Source organism: Natator depressus, chromosome 8, assembly GCF_965152275.1.
Source record: "Natator depressus isolate rNatDep1 chromosome 8, rNatDep2.hap1, whole genome shotgun sequence".
Lineage (NCBI taxonomy): Eukaryota > Metazoa > Chordata > Testudines > Cheloniidae > Natator > Natator depressus.
The window spans coordinates 93,880,412-93,901,187 of NC_134241.1; the positions used below are offsets into that span (position 1 = coordinate 93,880,412).

Genomic DNA, 20,776 nt, shown 5'->3' on the forward strand with positions numbered 1-20,776 from the left:
GAGATACTGAGGTACAGACCAAATAATGAAAAGTGATCTCTGATTATGGGTGCCTCCAATTTTTGGAATGCATCCGATGAAGTGAGCTGTAGCTCACGAAAGCTTATGCTCAAATAAATTGGTTAGTCTCTAAGGTGCCACTAGTACTCCTTTTTCTTTTTGTGAATACAGACTAACACAGCTGTTACTCTGAAACCTCCAATTTTTGAGTTCACTTGAAGCTGTGAGTGCTCAACCCCTCTGAAAATCAGGCCCCCACTTTCTCAGGATGGACCTTGTCTTAAGTGATGTGCTCAAGGCCACACAGCAAGTTACTGGCAAAGCTGGAAGATCTGCCACCGTGGGACAACTCTGCCTCCATTACATTCTGGGGATGTGATTTCATCCACTGTAGAATAGCCTCTGTGCTGGTTTTGGTCTGCACTCCAATTATCCTCTTTTTCATTAAGTGAATGCAGCTAATGCAGAGCTCTGATCCTGCAGACTCATTGGGAATTGAGGGTGCTTAGCACCATGTGTGATCAGGCCACAATCCTTGGATTTCATTCTAAACAAATGAATAACACATCTGTTAATAAGGTAAGAAAGATTTTAGTGCAGGAAGGAAACATGATCTGTTGAATACTAGAAAATCTCATATGTTCAGTCTTTTCTACCTTATGCTTTTACATTGCCTCCCATCACCATTGTATCTGATCCCCCAACTCAGCTCTGCACTGGTCAGGAATCAAACACAGATCTCCCATACTATGGTGATAAGCGCAATATAAAAACCTGTATGAAACAGACACACACACACACAGTGAGAATTTTACCACTAAACCACCCATACTAATAGCTGAACTAATGATGGTTGTTGGGGGCTCCTGGGAGCACCTAGAATTCTTCTGAATTGGTAGGAAGTTTGAGGTGGTTTCTCTGCCTCTGATGATATTGCTGACTCTGGCCTGGTGCTCATAAAAATACTTCTGAGGGGCAAAGTTCTTCTAGCTGGGGTGCATCAGATGGTGCAGAATGCTGGGAAGAGGATAATTTCCTAACTCAGGGCAAGGGTTTCATCTCTCTCTCTCGTCAATGTCCTCTGTATATTTTAGCGGCACAAATTATATACCTTTCCAGCAAAGTTGTGTTTAATGTAAGTTTCTGTGCCTCATTCACTGGTTTTACATTAGTTATGAGAAAGCATTTTGCTTCAAAGAACTAGATTCTCTCTCCTTTTCCAGGGATGTGCATACCTCCAGCACTTAGGTTTATCACAGTCTAAGGGGGAAATGTTTGGGGGGGTAACTGTTAGCAGCACATCACTCAACCATACCCATATTTTATTTCATGTGAGGTGCTCTACCTACTTCTATTGGATTTCTAATGGAGTTTTAAAGATATGAAAGGTGCTTCCCATGATAATACTCTGGGGGCCTAATCTTGCTCCCGTATAAAATAAGTCACAAATTTCCCATTTTCTTTGGTGGGAAGGGAATCAGGCCCTGGAAGAAGAAGAACTTAATTACAATAACAAACAAGAACCAAGACACAGAGTTGGGCCTCTTTCCGTCTGCACAACAATAACAGTATGTAGAAATCACCTGGGCACAGTGGGGTCCAGATAACCATGTTTACTCAATACACACAACATGCAAGATCAGTTATACAGATATACTGCTACTCTGGCAGCTTTCTAAACCACAGAACACAGTGAGCACTACTAGAGGGTTCACAAACTATTTAAACAGATACTACCCAATTCCTATACGCTAAACAGGACAATGAAAGGGCCCCTGCCTACATTGTGGTTGAAACTGGACTGCTGTTTCTCTGCCTTTTAGGATGCTCCCAGATTATTTTTGAAGATGAAATAATATATAAGTGTTAATTATTATTACCTGGTAATGCCTGAAATTAATTATCCTCAGTTTCTGAGAATCGCTCTTAGAGTATCCCAGCTTCCAAGTAGCGGTACAATGAACTAGCAAGTAGGTATGTGAACCACTGCTCTCTGCTGGATGAAATCAGAACTGCTTAGCTGTTTGTTGCCACCTATAGGTGGTAATTTTCCTTTAGCTCAAGTGGTAGTGGCTGTGAGTTCTAACCCCAGCTGTTGCTGTAAAGTTCCAAATGGTCATTGAAATGGAATGAGGAGCTCCTTAGGGCTGGGGAGATACAGCATAGTGACAGTCACAAAGATCCTATAAGACCATGGAATTGTTACAATATTTATATTTCCTGTCAACATAATTTATTAAATGAAGGTAATAACATTTGTTTAGCAATTTATGACTCATCAGTAAAACAGACAGATGGAAAGCAAATTACATATTACAGAGAAGACAGATGATGTGTTTCATAATTACATGTAGTCTTACAGCATCTCTATCAATATTTACTGGGCGGGCAACATATAAATAAAAATGGCTGCATATCGAGTTCTCATTAAATAAAGACATTTACACGGTGAAAGTGTAAAAAGGGACAAACTTGCCATTTCTTCCACATTGCTACTGTCTATTGACATTGTTTCAATCATTATTATTCTTTATTGTTTGTTATTGTGGTAACGCCTACAAGCCCCAAATGAGATCACAATGTGCCTGGTGCTGTTTACACACACGTAACACAAAGACAGTCCCTGGTGCAAAGGGCTTACAATCTAAGTATGTGACGAGAGACAACAGGTGGATACAGCAAACAGGGTGGGGGATGAAAGGAAACAGTGAGGCAGGTCCTATTGCTGTCAGAAGCAGCCATCACAGCACACCAGCTATTTCGGAATATGTTGCCTCATTTCAAAGCAATGTCTGTAGAAATTAATTCTGCTGCATTAATGTACCTACTGGCCACTCTTTCTTGACTGACAGCTGAGGGAAGCTCAATGCACTCGCTGCTTGACAGCCTTTACCCCACCCCTGAGAGGGAGGGAGGGGAGAGGAGAAAGAGCCTGTCACTGTAGTGCAGCAGCAAGCCTCTGAGCCCAGGTCAACAGAGTCAGGCTTGTACTAATAACAGCTGTGTAGAAAGTGCTTCTAAGTCATGGCTCATGCTGGAGCTTAGGCCCTGAAGCCCACCCTCCTCCCTAGGCTTCAGAATGTGAGTTACAACATCTTCATGGCTAACTTTAGTACTGTAGCCTGAGCCCGAGTCTGTTGACCTGGGCTGGGAGGCTCACTGCCGCAGGCTGGGTAGACACACACACGAATGCATGCAACATTCACAGAACACCCTTTGTGTTAGAGTGACCAGATAGCAAGTGTGAAAAATTGGGACGGGGGTGGGGGATAAAAGGCACCAATATAAGACAAAAGCCCTGAATATCGGGACTGTCCCTATAATTTCGGGACATCTTGGTTACCCTACTTTGTGTCAAACTAGTGCTCAGTCTGGAGTTAATTACTTTAAGCCAGTTTGCCTTGTTGAAATATGCTCTGATCCTGCCCCGTACAGCCAACCCGAAGTGTTCAAAAATCACAAATCAGGCCCTCAAAATCGGGAAGACATTTTTAACATTTATAAATGTTGGAGTTTTTATTTATTGCCTTATGGTTTTTGAGCTTCTAACTTACACATGGGTCACGTTTGCAAGCTTTTCCCCACAACCACAAGGGCTAGTGGGTTACTTTTTTTTAAAAAAATGAAAGCTGTGATTCTCACATAATCATAGAATATCAGGTTTGGAAGGGACCTCAGGAGGTCATCTAGTCCAACCCCCTGCTCAAAGCAGGACCAATCCCCAACTAAATGATCCCAGACAGGGCTTTGTCAAGCCTGACCTTAAAAACTTATAAGGAAGGAGATTCCACCACTTCCCTAGGTAACGCATTCCAGTGTTTCACCACCCTCCTAGTGAAAAAGTTTTTCCTAATATCCAACCTAAACCTCCCCCACTGCAACTTGAGACCATTACTCCTCGTTCTGTCATCTGCTGCCACTGAGAACAGTCTAGATCCATCCTCTTCGGAACCCCCTTTCAGGTAGTTGAAAGCAGCTATCAAATCCCCCCTCATTCTTCTCTGCTGTAGACTAAACAATCCCAGTTCCCTCAGCCTCTCCTCATAAGTCATGTGTTCCAGTCCCCTAGTCATTTTTGTTGCCCTCCGCTGGACTCTCTCCAATTTTTCCACATCCTTCTTGTAGTGTGGGGCCCAAAACTGGACACAGTACTCCAGATGAGGCCTCACCAATGTCGAAGAGAGGGGAACGATCACGTCCCTCGATCTGCTGGCAATGCCCCTACTTATACATCCCAAAATGCCATTGGCCTTCTTGGCAACAAGGGCACACTGTTGACTCATATCCAGCTTCTCGTCCACTGTAACCCCTAGGTCCTTTTCTGCAGAACTGCTGCCTAGCCATTCGGTCCCTAGTCTGTAGCGGTGCATGGGATTCTTCCGTCCTAAGTGCAGGACTCTGCACTTGTCCTTGCTGAACCTCATCAGATTTCTTTTGGCCCAATCCTCTAATTTGTCTCGGTCCCTCTGTATCCTATCCCTACCCTCCAGCGTATCTACCTCTCCTCCCAGTTTAGTGTCATCTGCAAACTTGCTGAGGGTGAAATCCACACCATCCTCCAGATGATTTATGAAGATATTGAACAAAACCAGCCCGAGGACCGACCCTTGGGGCACTCCACTTGATACCGGCTGCCAACTAGACATGGAACCATTGATCACTACCCGTTGAGCCCAACAATCTAGCCAGCTTTCTATCCACCTTATAGTCCATTCATCCAGCCCATACTTCTTTAACTTGCTGGCAAGAATACTGTGGGAGACAGTGTCAAAAGCTTTGCTAAAGTCAAGGAACAACACGTCCACCGCTTTCCCCTCATCCACAGAGCCAGTTATCTCATCATAGAAGGCAATTAGATTAGTCAGGCATGACTTGCCCTTGGTGAATCCATGCTGACTGTTCCTGATCACTTTCCTCTCCTCTAAGTGCTTCAGAATTGATTCCTTGAGGACCTGCTCCATGATTTTTCCAGGGACTGAGGTGAGGCTGACTGGCCTGTAGTTCCCAGGATCCTCCTTCTTCCCTTTTTTAAAGATGGGCACTACATTAGCCTTTTTCCAGTCATCCGGGACTTCCCCGGATCGCCACGAGTTTTCAAAGATAATGGCCAATGGCTCTGCAATCACATCCGCCAATTCCTTTAGCACTCTCGGATGCAGCGCATCCGGCCCCATGGACTTGTGCTCGTCCAGCTTTTCTAAATAGTCCCGAACCACCTCTTTCTCCACAGAGGGCTGGTCACCTCCTCCCCATGCTGTGTTGCCCAGTGCAGTAGTCTGGGAGCTGACCTTGTTCGTGAAGACAGAGGCAAAAAAAGCATTGAGCACATTAGCTTTTTCTACGTCCTCTGTCACTAGGTTGCCTCCCTCATTCAGTAAGGGGCCCACACTTTCCTTAACTTTCTTCTTGTTGCTAGCATACCTGAAGAAACCCTTCTTGTTACTCTTAACATCTCTTGCTAGCTGCAACTCCAGGTGTGATTTGGCCCTCCTGATTTCACTCCTGCATGCCTGAGCAATATTTTTATACTCTTCCCCTGGTCATTTGTCCAATCTTCCACTGCTTGTAATCACATGACTCCGGGTGGTGGTGCTTTCGTGAAAACACCAAATTTTGAAAAACATGTGCTGACGTTGCCGCCGTGGGCAAGGCGGCCACTAGCCCTGAGAGCGGTACACCAGCTAGAGCGACTAAATTTCCATATTTAACGATTCCCTCCCCCTTTAAGGTGTTCCAGGCGGCCAGTGAAAGCACTGATCATAGAGTTCAGCCGCCCAGCGGAAGGAGAGTCTCCATTGGAAGGAAGTCCCTGCTCCAGCCACCCTCTCTATGGTATCAAGAAGACTGGCTTCTTCCGGCATATCCCCTGCACGGAGCTGTTTCGGGCTCTGGAGGCATCACGTGCCACGGAATTTTCTTTCTGATTGGCGAGCTGGACCTAGCCTCCGGGTAAGCCCCTTTTGGCGCATGCGCACATCGCAAGACCCTCGGCGTGGGGACGGGGTGAGGCGGCTGCTCGCGGGCGGGGGTAGGCCCGGGCTGGGTTTGCGGGGAGGCAGCGGTGGGGTCCCGCCGGCAGCTCCGAGGCCGTTAACCCGGGAGCCGTCACCCTTCTCGGGCCTGCTGTGCAGCGCGCAGCCCCGGGCCCCTGCAGCCGCGGGGGTCGAGCCCGGGAGCTCGGCCGGCAGTCCCCGCTGCAGAGTCGCCGGGCCCCAGCGCCTGAGGGGAGCCCGGGCCCGCCTGCCGCGCCCTGCCCTGGTGAGACGCCCGCGGGCGCCTTTGGCGGCCGGGAGCGCGCAGCGCCGAGCCCAGCGGCGTCCCCAGAGACCGCGGTGCCCCGCGTGGGGCGGTGCCCGGTCACAGCAGCCGATGCTCCATTTTATGGCAGATGGGGGGGGGGGGTCTCTGCAGCCTTGGCCACTTGGGTCAGGATGGAGCGTGGCTTGCCAGGGTGCGGGCCACGCCTCCGCAGCGCCATGAAGTTGGCTGCAGCCTGCCCCTCGCTTATGTCAGTGGAAGGTGGCCCTCACTTGGGATGTTCCTGAGCTAAAATAATTTATGTTCCTATTGGTATGCTAATGCTTTGTGTGCCTGGCACTCTGTCCCACTGCAGGTTTGACAGAGGTTCCTCCATGGCTCTTGCGATGAAATGGCTGCTAAGAGGATGGAAGGAATTGCTTCCTGGTCTGGCAGCCCGTGGCCTCCAGCAGCAGTATCGTTATAGGTGTCACCATGGTCCCCCTCACAGAGCAAAGCGTCTGGTGCTGTCCCAGCTCTTTCAGCCTCTGAATCTTCGAGAGGACAGTGTGGTTGGGCTGGAGAGCAAATCTGATGATCTGACATGTAAGAGCCAGAGGCTGATGATACAAGCTGGGTTAATCTACCCCTCTAGTCCTGGCTGCTACTACTACATGCCTTACACTGTTCGAGCAATGGAGAAGCTTGTCAAGGTGATAGACCAAGAAATGCAGGCTGTCGGGGGGCAGAAGCTAAATATGCCCAGTTTAAGTTCTGCAGAGCTCTGGAGAACCAGTGGGCGGTGGGATTTAATGGGCAAAGAGCTCTTCCGACTTGCAGACAGGCACAGCAAAGAGTACTGTCTGGGGCCAACTCACGAAGAGACCATCGCAGACCTGATTGCCTCCCAAGGGAACTTGTCCTATAAGCAGTTGCCACTCCTGCTATATCAGATAACACGGAAGTTTCGAGATGAGCCCAAGCCCCGTTTTGGCTTGCTGCGCAGCAGGGAATTCTACATGAAGGACATGTACACGTTTGACACCTCTGAGGAAGCTGCTCGCCAGACCTACAGCCTGGTGTGTGAGGCCTACTGCAACGTGTTTAACAGCTTGGGGTTCCGCTTTGTCAAAGTGCAGGCAGATACGGGCAGCATTGGGGGGAGCATGTCCCACGAGTTCCAGGTCCCCGCAGATATTGGAGAGGACAGGCTGGTGATCTGCTCCAACTGTAGTTTTTCAGCCAATGTGGAAACAATAAATCCTGACCAGACAGACTGCCCAGTTTGCAAAGGAAAACTGGCTGAGACCAAAGGGATTGAGGTTGGGCATACGTTTTATCTTGGCACCAAGTACTCTTCTGTTTTTAATGTCACCTTCCACACTGCCCAGAACAAACCTGTCCTAGCAGAAATGGGTTGCTATGGCTTGGGCATAACTCGGATTCTGGCTGCTTCTCTCGAGGTGCTTTCAACAGAAAACAGCATCCGTTGGCCAACCCTCATTGCACCTTATCAGGTCTGCCTCATTCCCCCTAAGAAAGGCAGCAGGGAAGAGATGGGTGCAGCGCTAATGGATAATTTATATGACAGTATTATTGAAGCCGTGCCTCAGATTAAAGGGGATGCTGTGCTGGATGACAGGACTCACTTGACCATTGGTAAAAGATTAAAAGATGCTAACAGACTTGGTTACCCATATGTTGTTATAGCTGGGAAGAAAGTTTTTGATGATTCCCCTGAGTTTGAAGTTTGGAATCAAAATGCTGGGGAGATCATGTTCCTTACTAAAGAAGCCATAATTGAATTGCTAAGTAAAGTCCAAGTTCCCTGACCTTCCAGTCTTTGGTCTGTGATCCTTGGTGTTTTATCCATATCTAAATGTATCTAGTTCCCTCTTTAAGAATTACAATTCAGGTGAAAGATTACTCTTGTTTGAGTGGAAACTGCACATGACTTCACGTGTTGCTAAGAACTGAGGCTTGTTTGTATTAATGGCACATATTTGGCTTGAAATCTAATCGGTTTCAAAACATGGGTCAAAAGTACTTTCAGATCCTTCAGCTGTGTCTGAGTCTCCCTGCTAACTTCTGTCGCTTCACAATCATGTTTCCCTGTCCTTTCTGTTTTTTCTCTCCTCTATGGTTGTGTAAAGGACCCACACAAACAAAGGGGGAAACCAACCATGGCTTTGATCCTATCAAGACTTAAGTGTGCTTACTTGTATTCACAGAAGTAGTGCCATGCTTGAGTGAAAATGCAGGCTCAGACACTAGCTGTCTGTGCAAGGGCAACAGTGAAACTGACTAGACACAGTTTTGTCAAATGTATGAAGGGGAGAGGGTGAGATTCTTCTCTGATCGCTTTCAGGTGTTGCATTCTCACATCCTGTTTAACAGGTTAGAGTAATAGGTTTAAAAAAAAAAAAAAAAACTTGAGACAGACATTTGTCCTTGTTTTAGTTGACTGTCTTCTCCCTTTAATTTGAGTCCAAATGCTAACTCTGAAGGTTAATAGGAATACAGATTTAATTAAGTTTCACAAATACCTAACCCAGAAAAATAGTGTTCATAGTCTTTCTCTTCTTCAAAGTGCTTTAGAAATGTTAATCTGAAATAATTAAAGTTAATATCAGTCACGTAGGCCCAGTCCTGCGCTCAGATTCAGGTGGGAGGACTCTGGCACTAGCATATAGGCTCATGCCTATGGGTGCCTATGGGTAGGGCTCCCTGCCGTAGGGTTAGGGGTCCTGAGGTAGGCCAGTTAGGGTTGTGGTGGGTACAGTCCCTGCACTAGGGGTAGGGTTCCTATGAGTAGACCACTTGGAGTTAGGATGGGGTTCCTACTGGGTAGGGCTCCCTGCCTTGGGGTTAGGGTTCCTATTGGTAGGTCTTCCCAACCTAGGTTTAGCGGGCCTATGGGTAGGGCTCCCCGCCCTAGGGTTAGGATTCATATTGGTAGGGCTCCCCATCTAAGGATTCACGTTTCTATGAGTCAGCCACTGGGAGTTAGGGTTAGAGTTCCTATGGGTAGGGATCCCCACCCTAGGGTTACGGTTCCTATGGGTAGTCCACTTGGAGTTAGGGTTAGGTGTTCTAGGGGTAGGGCTTCAGTCCCTATGGTTAGGGTTTGTATGGTTAGGCCTCTTGAAGTTAGGATTAGGGTTCCTATAGGTAGGGCTCCCTGCCTGAGGGTTAGGATTCCTGTGTGTAAGGATCCCCAACCTAGGGTTAGGGTTCCTATTGGTAGGCCACTTGGAATCTGGGTTAGGGTTTCTATGGGTAGAGCTCCCTGCCCTAGGGTTAGGGTTCCTATGGGTTGGGATCCCTGCCCTAGGGTTTGGGTTTCTGTGGGCAGGCCACTTGGAGTTAGGGTTCCTATGGGTAGGGCTCCCCATCCCAAGCTTAGGGTTCCAAAGCACAGGCCACTTGTAGTTAGGGATAGGTCATGGGCAGTGGGTGGAGCCCCCCTTCGGGGACGCTAACCCCCAGCGATACCCCTTTCTTGTGCGTTCCCCTTCTGTAGCCAGAGCCCTGAGGACTCCTGCCCTGCTCCCCACCCTTGGCCAGAGGTGCCCTGGGCTGGCCGGTGGCCTGAACATGCTCCCCCCTGGCTTTGGTCGGAGCTCGATCCCCCTCCCTCCCCGAACCCCACCTGCCCAGAGGAGCCCTGGGCCAGCCACAGCCTGGAGCCCCCCCTGCCCAGAGGTACCCTGAGTTCCCCCCTATACACACCTGCTTGGAGAAGCCCTGGGCCAGCCACAGCTGTGCCATGCCACCTCTCCCCAGATCCCAAGACGCCCTGGGGAAAAGATCTCTCTCGAAGAAGGTTTTGATATGCCCCATGCAGGTTCCATGGTGGCTGAGGAGCCAGTATTTATTACTCAGATTCCTCAGTTCCTCAGTAATCTCTCTGGAGTCCAGGGAGATTACGGATGAGCCCTGGAAGCTGAATAGCACATACTGCCTCCTCAGTTGCTGTGGAACCTGCATGGGGCATAATAAAGCAAAAACTTTGCCTGCCAAACCCCCAACCGGGGGTCCAGCGGCCCCGGCAGCTCCCCTGGCCTATTATACCTGCTGTCCATGGATAGGGTTCCTATGAGTAGGCCACTTAGAGATTGGGTTAGGGTTCCTATGGGTGGAGCTCCTATGTATAGGCCACTTTGAATTAGGGTTAGGGTTCCCCACCCTCCCCAGTTCAGTAGGGTTCTACAAAAGTCCTACTGCAAGGATCCAACTTCAGGATCTTGACTTTAAATACAACCATATTCTTTCCCGAGCTTCCCTCAGCTGCCATCCAAAAAAATATTAAACCAGGCAATTTTAAACTGTGGTGATTTGAACTTATGAAACAACATGAAGGAATTCTGAAAAATTCCAGATAGCATCAGACCTAAATGCTTCAGGTAGGACTGTGACTTGGAATGTTTTGCTGGCCTAGGTAAACTGGAAAATGACAGTCCTTTTCAGTCCCTTGGTCAGACATTCACAAAACAGTCTAAATAAGTTGGTGTCGCAGTCAATCTGCCTGCTCTTGTGTGCAAGATCTGGCCATTGGGAAAAGAAATTTACATAAGAACGACCATACTGGGTTAGACCAAAGATCCATCTAGCCCAGTATCCTGTCTTCTGACAGTGGCCAATACCACGTGCTTCAGAGGGAATGAACAGCATACGTAATCAAGTGATCCATCCCCTGTCGCCCATTCCCAGCTTTTGATAAACCGAGGCTAGAGACACGATCCCTGCCCATCCTGGCTAATAGCCATCGATGGACCTATCCTCCATGGATTTCTCTAGTTCTTTTTTGAGCCCTGTTATAGTCTTGGCCTTCACAACATCCTCTGGCAAAGAGTTCCACAGGTTGACTATGCATTGGGTGAAGAAATACTTCCTTTTGTTTGTTTTAAACCTGCTGCCTATTAATTTCATATGGTGACCGCTCGTTCTTGTGTTATAAGAAGGAGTCAATAACACTTCATTATTTATTTTTTCCACATCAGTCAGATTTTGTAGACCTTTGTCATATCGCCCTTAGTCATCTCTTTTCCGAGCTGAAAAGTCCCAGTCTTATTAAAAGTCCCAGTCTCCTCATATGGAAGCTTCTCCATACCCCCTAATAATTTTTGTTGCCCTTTTCTGAACCTTTTACAGTTTCAATATATCTTTTTTGCAATGGGGCAACCACATCTGTACACAGTATTCAAGATGTGCACGTACCATGGATTCATATAGAGGCAATATGATATTTTCTGTCTTATTGATCCCTTTCTTAATGATTCCCAACATTCTGTTCACTTTTTTGACTGCTGCTGCATATTGAGTGGATGTTTTCAGAGAACTATCCACAATGATTCCAAGATCACTTTCTTGAGTGGTAACAGCTAATTTAGACTCCATCATTTTATATGTCTAGTTGGGATTATGTTTCCAATGTGCATTACTTTACATTTATCAACATTGAATTTCATCTGCCATTTTGTTGCCCAGTCACCCAATTTTGTGTGATCCCTTTGTAACTCTCCGCAGTCTGCCTGGGACTTAACTATCTTGAGTGGTTTCATATCATTTGCAAATTTTGCCGCCTCACTGTTTACCCCTTTTTCCAGATCATTTATGAATATGTTGAATAGGATGGTCCGAGTACAGACCCCTTGGGGACATCGCTATTTCCGCTCTCCATTCTGAAAACTGATCATTTATTCCTGTCCTTAGTTTCCTGTCTTTTAACCAGTTATTGATCCAGAAGAGGATCTTCCATCTTACCCCATGTCAGCTTATTTTGCTTAAGAGCCTTTGGTGAGGGACCTTGTCAAAGGTTTTCTGAAAATCTAAGTACACCTTTGGGTCATGCCTCTGGTAAGGCACAGGTTCCATTAGCCATTCAGCTCACTAGTTACTAGCAGGCACCAGGAATGCAAAGGCTGCCTGGGGCTCTATGGACCTAGGTTCAAGACCCGTGGATCTTCACAGCTTGGTTATCAGTGCCACTTGCTGCAATTCTGGCTGGAAGGATTCTAGAGTAGAGAGAGAAGCCACGGATGTGTATCTCAAATGCAGGGCTAGCCCATGGCTGGTGCCTGAGCTCTAGGAATACAAAGCAAGAGCTGGGACTGGGCTGCTGGATAGCTGTTGTGGCTTACAAGTTGGCACATGAAAGATGTGCAAAGGCATCTCCCCCGTTAGAGGCACATCCTCAGCTCTGTTCTGGCCCATTTGTGCTGCTCAAGTGTTACCCGGGGTTCCCCCGAACCCAAAGCTCTCGGTAACTTTAGTCTATGCAAGGTAGTATCAGGACAAATCAAGGGAGACGCAGCGTTTCCGTCCGCTATCTGGCTAGCACGGATGAGTCAAAACCACGTGCTTTCACTTAAAGCCAGTACTTTATTAGTCTCCAGCATTCCCATTGGAATACCTTAACTCAAAGTCACTGCTTTGTTTAGTCTCAAGCACACGCAAACACAATAAGTTATAGAGCACCCCAAATTGATAATTACCCTTCAGGAGTTCGGAGCAGTATTCAGGTTTCCCGCGGCCAATCTTCTGCCTATGGCTGGAGATCTTCTTGATGTGTCCATGAAGCAATCCGCTTGACCCAAACCCACAGTTCCCCTCTTATACTCAAAAAGTTACAGAGACATGTCAATCAAGAAAAGCGTTACATAGCTGACCAAACAAAATCAGTCTCGAGGCAAGAAGCAGGGTTTACAAAAATATATCATCAAAAAAAAATTGTTAAGCAAGCAGTTAATCTAGCAGTCGTACTTCCCCATAACAGCAGCCCTGAAATATATCCAGACTTCCTGTTTTCCACAGACACTTACCCCAGCATATCAGAGAGGGTGTAGAGTCAAGCTCACTTCATGTGATAGCAATTCCCCACTGTGCCCAGCTTGCCTTAATTATGCTAAGTGCAGAATAATTTATAGTTCATCCCAATAATTGGCAGTGGCCTAGACACCTGGCTGGTTGCTAAAATGCTCCTCTACCCAGGTAGTGCAAAGTTGTAGCAATGTTGAGTGAAATGGCCAGCTGAGGATTCACACAGCTGGTTGCGGGACGGGGAGAAGGGCTCTAGGCCACTCCCACCACAGACCCCACATTAGGAGGCATGGCCAGAGTGCTACTGCAGCCAAGTGATTCCCTAGCAGACATAACAGCTCTTTGAGGATCATGGCATCTGGCTGTGACAGAGCCACTCTGAGGTCATGATGGCCCCCAGGGGAAGAAGGTCCTGCACCGAGCGTAGTTCAGCCATATTTGAAGGTAAAGGCCTTAGCCTCTAGACTGGACACTTTTAAAGTCTTTGCGGGGTCTGAGAAGTCTGCTTAGCCTAGCTCACTGGGTTGGCGTGGGAGGAAGGGTGAGATCAATAAAATTCATGTGCTGCCTCTCACGTTCCGCAGACCGTCCTTCAACAGACCCCCTTTCCAGGGCTGGAGATTGCGCTGTGGTTCTACCCCGTTTAGCAGGGGTGCTGGAACAGTTTTTATAGAGGGGGTGCCAAGAGCCATTGAACCAAACTGCAAATCCTGTATGTAATGGAAATCACTGCAATCCAGGAGGTGCTGCAGCACCCCCTGCACCTCTAGTTCCAGCAGCTACACCTTTCTGAGCAGAGCCTCTCTGAAATCTGCCTGCTACAACAGCTAGGCCAGACACGCAGCCCCTGGATTGACTAAGTGCCCATACAATGGATCTCTCAGCTGAGGACAGGGATGTGAAATGCTTCTTAAACGACCGATGCCCACCCCGCACTCTGCTGACTTCCCTGCAAACGAGGGTGTTTTCAGTGGAGCTGGAAGATGTGGTCTTGCTCTCCCCAGGGTTTTTGTGCCTTTACGTTCCATTGCCATTAATGCCAACCCTTCTGCTGGGTTTAACAAAATATTTATAATCTTTTCACTCTCTTGTTCACTGCGTTTGACTATCAGTAAAGAATGTGGTATTGTCCTCTACAAAAATCCAATTTCGGTTGTCCGCAGGCGTGGCTGTGAGTTAGACATTTTAATCCCTACCTGGGGACGTAGGCTACTTAATCTCTTATTGAAATCAATGCAAAGCAAAGCTAAGATGTGGGAGGAAGGGGTATGGGAGGGTGTGTATAAGACAGGGTTCCAGATCCAGGGTGAGCCCATCATCCCCCTGGCAGAGGGGCAGGCGTACCAGCACCTCGGCCCGCCGACGGGTTTCCGTGTCCGGCAGACACCTGAGGACACCATCCAGGAGATCTTGCAGACAAGATCGTCCGGCAGCTGGTGAAGAAGTGGCAGTTCCTTCCCCAGAGAGCCAGCAACAAGCTGGTCTATATCGCCCACAGGCATGGCGGAGCCAATGTCCCCCGCATGGGTGGCCTGTGTGACGTCGCGGTGATCACCCACGCCTTCCACCTGCTGATGTGTCCCGATGCCATAGTAAGGAACATCGCAGCAAATGCCCTCCATGACGCAACAAAGAAGCGGATCGGCAGAGCCCCCTCCAACCAAGACACCGCCAGCTTCCTGAGCGGTTCCCTGGATGGCGAATTCGGACGGGACGGGCGCAACATCGCTTCACTGTGGTCCCACGCTCGCAGTGCCACGCGTCGCCTGGGGAAGCGCATTGGCTGCCACTGGGAGTGGTGCGAGGAGCGCCAGGAGCTGGGAGTCCTGGTGCCGCAGATCAGGTCCGACAACAACACCATCATCACCCCGAGTGCCAGGGGCATGCTGGAGAGGACCCTAAAGGCAGCCATCCACTCACTGTACATGGAAACCCTGAAGCGTAAACCGGACCAGGGTAAAGCCTTCGAACTGACCAGCAAGTGGTACGCCAGCAACCACTTCCTCGCCAGGGGCGGCTTCACCTGTTTCGCTGACTGGCGGTTCATCCACTGCACCCAGCTCAACTGCGTCCCGCTCAACGGAGCCATCCGCCACGGAAACCGAGACAAGTGTTGCAGGAAGTGCGGCTACTCCAACGAGACCCTGCCCCACGTCCTGTGCAGCTGCAAGCCCCACTCCAGAGCCTGGCAGCTGCGCCACAACGCCATCCAGAACCGCCTGGTGAAAGCCATCGCACCACGCCTGGGGGAGGTCACCATGAACTGCGCCATCCCTGGGACCGACAGCCAGTTGTGACCTGATGTGGTAGTCACCGATGAGGCCCAGAAAAAGATCATCCTCGTCGACATCACGGTCTCCTTTGAGAACAGGACCCCGGCCTTCTGCGAAGCCCGAGCTCGTAAGCTGGAAAAATACGCTCCCCTGGCCGACACCCTGAGAGTGAAGGGCTACGAGGTGCAGATGGATGCCCTGATTGTCGGAGCCCTGGGCGCTTGGGACCCCTGCAACGAGTGTGTGCTGCGGACCTGTGGGATCGGTCGACGCTATGCACGCATCATGCAGCACCTCATGGTCTTGGACACCATCTGATGGTCCAGGGACATCTACATTGAACACATCACCGGCCACCGACAGTACCAGGAGGTATGAGCCTGTAGGATATCGTGCATCAACTATGGGAAAGTGACTGAGAGACTTTTTCCATTAGACCATATGAACTGGAACCAAAACTCACTGAACATTAAATCTCACCAAATGAGGATAGATCCATCCTCATCATCGTATCCACTCATTATACTCCACACCTGAACATAGCCATTATATGGACAACATACCCCCATATCTCAATGTCTGTACTTTGACCCATTAAACTTTTGCCCCCAATCGGGGAGATTGCAGATTATGCATTCCTTACGCCACCCGTTCCTAAACCGAATTTCGCACCCCTTGATAATCTGTACCTTATTCCCTGATAACCAGAAACTTCTATGCTTAAACTCTGTACCATTTTCTTTTTACTTCAACATTATCTTAATAAAAATCCTCACTTGGTTGACTTAAACATCCGATAGCAGATGCTGTTAAAGCCTCTAAGATGCTACAGTTGAGAGACCAAAGGTTAGGGGTCAAATTTTTCTTTATCGACACCCACTGAAGTCCCTAGGATTGTCCGAGTGTAGCTGAGAATAGCCCTTATTGACTCAACTGGAGTGTGGTGTGCTCAGAACTACTGAAAATCAGGCCCTAAGCTAATTTGGCACAAGGTGGGGGAATTCCCTCCTTAAACAGAAGGTGCCTGTCTCTAAAAAGAAAAATCATACCTAGGGGATGAACTAAGAGCCTCACAAAAACGCATGGAACTTAGATGTGAGGTTGCAAGTTCCTTTGGATTTCAGACCCTCCTTGTGGGGAAGAAAGTTTGTTCTTTTCTTTCAGACAGATCTCCATTTGTCATGGTAGTTAGAGTCCCCTTGTGGTTCACCAGTGATTGCAAAAGGGCTCTTGAGGAGAGCAAAGCAAACTGCACTATCCTATTATGTGCCGTCGACAGGATGTAGATTTCTGTACTGGGGGTCTGTTTTTCCATTGCCTTGTATGACATCTGTGCGAGGTGGCTGTAAGACTCTTCCATCTGACCTGGTGGCATTTTACCCCACTCTGCCCAGGCATCAATGACTGCACAAGGTGCAAGGCACTGGAGGATCAGCCAGGGTTTCTTTCTTGCTCTCACCAAGTTCCCCGCCAATTTTGCTTGATGACTTCCCCAGATCTCCCTGCTTTCATCCTCCTGGAGCTCACCCTGCTCCCTATAGTGTCAATGTAAAACTGCTGATGTTCAGTGGGAGCAGGATCCCATCTTTCATGAGGAATGGCCTTCAGCTGGAGTCTGCCTGCATCCATTACTGTCTCCACCTTCAGTCAGGGCAGGTTTCTGGAGACTTTCGCCTACGTGGGGGGAGAGATTAACTCATTGTCTTCTCAGAAGAAGGCAGGCATTCACCACCCCTCACTGACTGTAAACAAAATAGAAATGTTCATGTCCTGGCAGTTTTTCACTGAATCGTTTCCCATCTGGTCTTCAGAGCCTTTTATCCCTAAGTCAGTTTTCATGGTTCTTTTCAAAGGTCTAATTTCCCCTTTCCCTGCCTTTCTTTCCTTCCCTACCAGCAGCTTGGTTCCCCGTAGCCTGCTGAGCTCCAAAGAGGATTTGGGCTATCCTTTCCATTTGACAAACCCACTACATGGCCATATGTTTGCAGACCCACTGGCCCCTACCTTGCCCAGAGATTCCCCGTGCTGAGGGCGTCTCCGTGGGCTACGGCACTATAATGCCAGGAGGATATGGACTGCCATGGACAGTTCTACTGCACTGCAATCATGGCCTTACACACCAAGGGCAGGATTTGCTCCAAAGTCAATATCAGGAAAATCCATTTGTGACCGGGGTCCCAGTGCGGGCCAACTGAGTTCACTCAATTAGGGTGAACTGCAAAGAATGGGGCAGACAATTCCCCAAAAGCTGGTGGATATTCCTAGACTTACCTTTACCAAGCCAGCATAAAATAGCTTCTTTATTATCTCACTGGTTGCCCAGAAGCCAACAACATACTTCCCTTGAAGTAACCCAGCCTCAGGCCTCCATCCAGGTACCCAAGTCAAATATGAGGAAGATTTCTGAAAATCTTATTTTATCATATAAAAGAAAAGGTTCCACAGGATTGGACACATTACCTCCCAGATTAATGAATATTCCGGATCTTACCCAAATACATGCTACAGCCAATTATTAACTAAACTAAAATTTATTTAAAAAGAAAGAGAGAGTATGGTTAAAAGATCAATATACAGACATAAGTTCAATTCTTGAGGTTCAGATAAATAGCAGAGATGGTGAGCTTTGTAGTTGCAAAGAGTTCTTTTTAGAATTTAGTTCATAGGTTATAGTCCAATGTCCCATATCATATCCAGGGTGGACCAGCTGAACTGGGATCTCATCTTGTGACTCAAACTTCCCCTCATGAAGCTTAAGCAGATCTGAGATGAAAAGGATCAGGGCCCAAGTATCTTTTATACAATTTCAGGTCGTCTTTGACAAGTTTGAGTCCCTCTGGGAACAATAGGTAATCAGGTCATCTTTGAAGTGGGTCCATCACCAGTACTTAACTATACGAATTAATATTAGACAATTGCCTGTTCCTCCATCATTCACCAATGATCTGCTATACATTTCAAAGAGAGATGAATACAGAGAGATCCCGTGTTTACAATTCATTTAAATGCTAGGATGTTCTTTTGATCTCTGAATTAATAGTTATACTGACAGACAGGAACTGTCTGTTTACATGGCTAGCACCAAAGATACACACAATTAATATTACCTCTAACTTCTAACAACATAGGTTTGCATTTCAAAGTTCTAGCCTATTTATCATGAATGGCCTTAATTACCATTCACATACCTTTCTAACATGACTTTAAAGGTGGGCTCTTGGTCATTCAGCCTGCAAGCTGCTTAACCCTTTCTGGCCATGAGTTATATTTTGTATAAGTTTTGCTGCAATTATATAGCAGTAGTAGCAACAATGGTTTGTATAATTATATTTTAATCAGACAACATCACACCATTAAATCCCACGTTTAGGGGAGAATTGCCTTGTTTCCATGACAAATTCTCCATCATACCTCTCTATTGTGACAGCTCCCCCTGCTGGTGTGTGCTACAGTGACCTCTCCTTGTCAGTCTTAGTCCATGCTTTCCTCTGTCATTGTTATCTCCTGAAAGAAGTTGAATCTACCTGACAGCTGTGAACATCCAGCACAGACAAGAAGTAATTAGATGTGGCGATTTCCCTCCTGCTCAGTTAGACCCGCAAACGTGGTCGGACAGACCAACATTAAAGGTGCTTTTGGCAGGATTCAAAGTGTTAACAGTTTGCTATACGCTAGGGTCTAGATCCTCAGCTGGTGTAAATTAGCATAGGTCCATCAGTGGAGTTACACCAATTTACACAAGCTAAGGTTCTGGCCCTAGAAGCTTCTCCCCGACAACCTCAGTCTAGGGTTGAAAACTGCAGTGATTAATTCTAATGCTATAGATGGCTAGATAAATACTGAATAAGAATATGTATGCTGTAAAAAGGAGTTCGCAAAGTAGTCTGTAGAAAGACCTGTAACGGATTCACCATCTCCACTGAACAAATGGTACTACATCCCACTCATTGAGGCTGCCATTTTAATAATTCTTCTCAGCTGGAGGCACCGCTTTATAATGCAGAATAGGACAGACAAAAATCTGCTTTTCCATTAGAGAGCATGGGAAATTAGAGTCTGAGTAGTTGTAAACTCCTTGATGTAGCTTATTCACTTCTGGTTAATTCAACACTTGCGTAAACTCTGTTACATTCATTTTTAAAAATGAAGATATTTACATCAACTGTGGAAGTCCCTTTCCAGCTGTCTAGTAAGAGAGCTATTCTACAGTCCTATTCTGCATTTTTCCAACTGTCAAATTAGCAGCCTCCTCTTTGATGGCTTCCTATTTTTAAATATTATTCACAAGCATTTTTACTGGTTTACATTTCTTTGTACTTAGATATAGTGATTAGAATAACTTGTATAGCACACTGGCATTTTCCTTAAAGCACCAGTAACTGGAAAAGCTGAACACGCTGGTTTTTAGTTTGCTTTGGCATCATTTTATTTACTTTTAAAAAATATATTTAGCCTGCTGGGTAAGAGAAGCATCTTTAGGCCACAGATGAGATAAAATAAATTGAAAGCATGATTGTAAAGAATTTTAACCATAAATTCTCCCCAAATGAACTTTTTCTTTCGTGCTTGAGAAACAGAAATAGGACCAAATTCTGCTCTCATCTGATGGACACAGGCTTCACTGGGGCTGCACACCTGCACAGGGACTCCCTGCTCACAGATCTAATTGCAGGATTGGGGCCAAATTCACTGATTTCTGTCGACACTGGGGTTACCCTGGATTTACACTGGTGTAAATGAGAACAGGGAGTATCATACAGTGTTTACTACCTAGCTATACAGTGCAACTTCTGTGTGCTTCTCATACCTAGCTAATCTATAGTATTTGTGGAAGATTTTATTTTTGTGTAACTCAAAGAACACAGACTGTATTGTTTTTAAAACAGCAGTACCCAGCTGATTGCACACGAGTGGGGCCATTATTGAGAAGTGAAATGTATGTTTGAAAGGGAAATGAGCTGTTATGCAGAATCGCAAGCCAGCTGGACTGGACAGCCCCCTGAAGACTTGATCCTACTCCCACTGGAATCGAAAGAGCCTTTGATTAATTTCATTGTGCATTTACACTTCAGTGAAGTCAAGGCTCTCATGTTTCAGAGTAGGCTGCACAGTAATCTGTGTAAGGTGGCTGAGGGCAGTGATTGTCCAAAGCAAGAAACTGATTGGCTGTTAGATGCTGTCTTGGCTTCATCACCAGTGCCTGTTCAACACATGGTTATGACATCGATTGCACTTTGGCTTCATTTGCATATTCAAACCAGTGACATTTGGTAGGTAACCATAACAAGCTGGGGTAAAATGACTGTTCCTGATTCTGTTACAGGAAGGCTGCATGTGTACATGGATGCTCCTCTTCAAGAAGGTGCAAGTGGCTCACTGGGGCACCTTAGCCTGATGCTTGAGAGGAAGAGTCAGGCATAGACCACAGGAGCCAACAGTATCTC

At 47.1% G+C, this 20,776-nt stretch overlaps 1 protein-coding gene across 1 annotated transcript; it reads left to right on the forward strand.

Annotated features, from left to right (window-relative positions):
• Nucleotides 1–5,961: 5,961 nt before the first annotated feature.
• Nucleotides 5,962–8,167, forward strand: PARS2 (prolyl-tRNA synthetase 2, mitochondrial). Its single transcript, XM_074962303.1, has 2 exons — nucleotides 5,962–6,003; nucleotides 6,614–8,167. The coding sequence occupies exon 2, from the start codon at nucleotides 6,633–6,635 to the stop codon at nucleotides 8,067–8,069; it is 1,437 nt and encodes a 478-aa protein (XP_074818404.1). The 5' UTR covers nucleotides 5,962–6,003; nucleotides 6,614–6,632; the 3' UTR covers nucleotides 8,070–8,167.
• The last annotated feature ends 12,609 nt before the right edge of the window (nucleotides 8,168–20,776 follow it).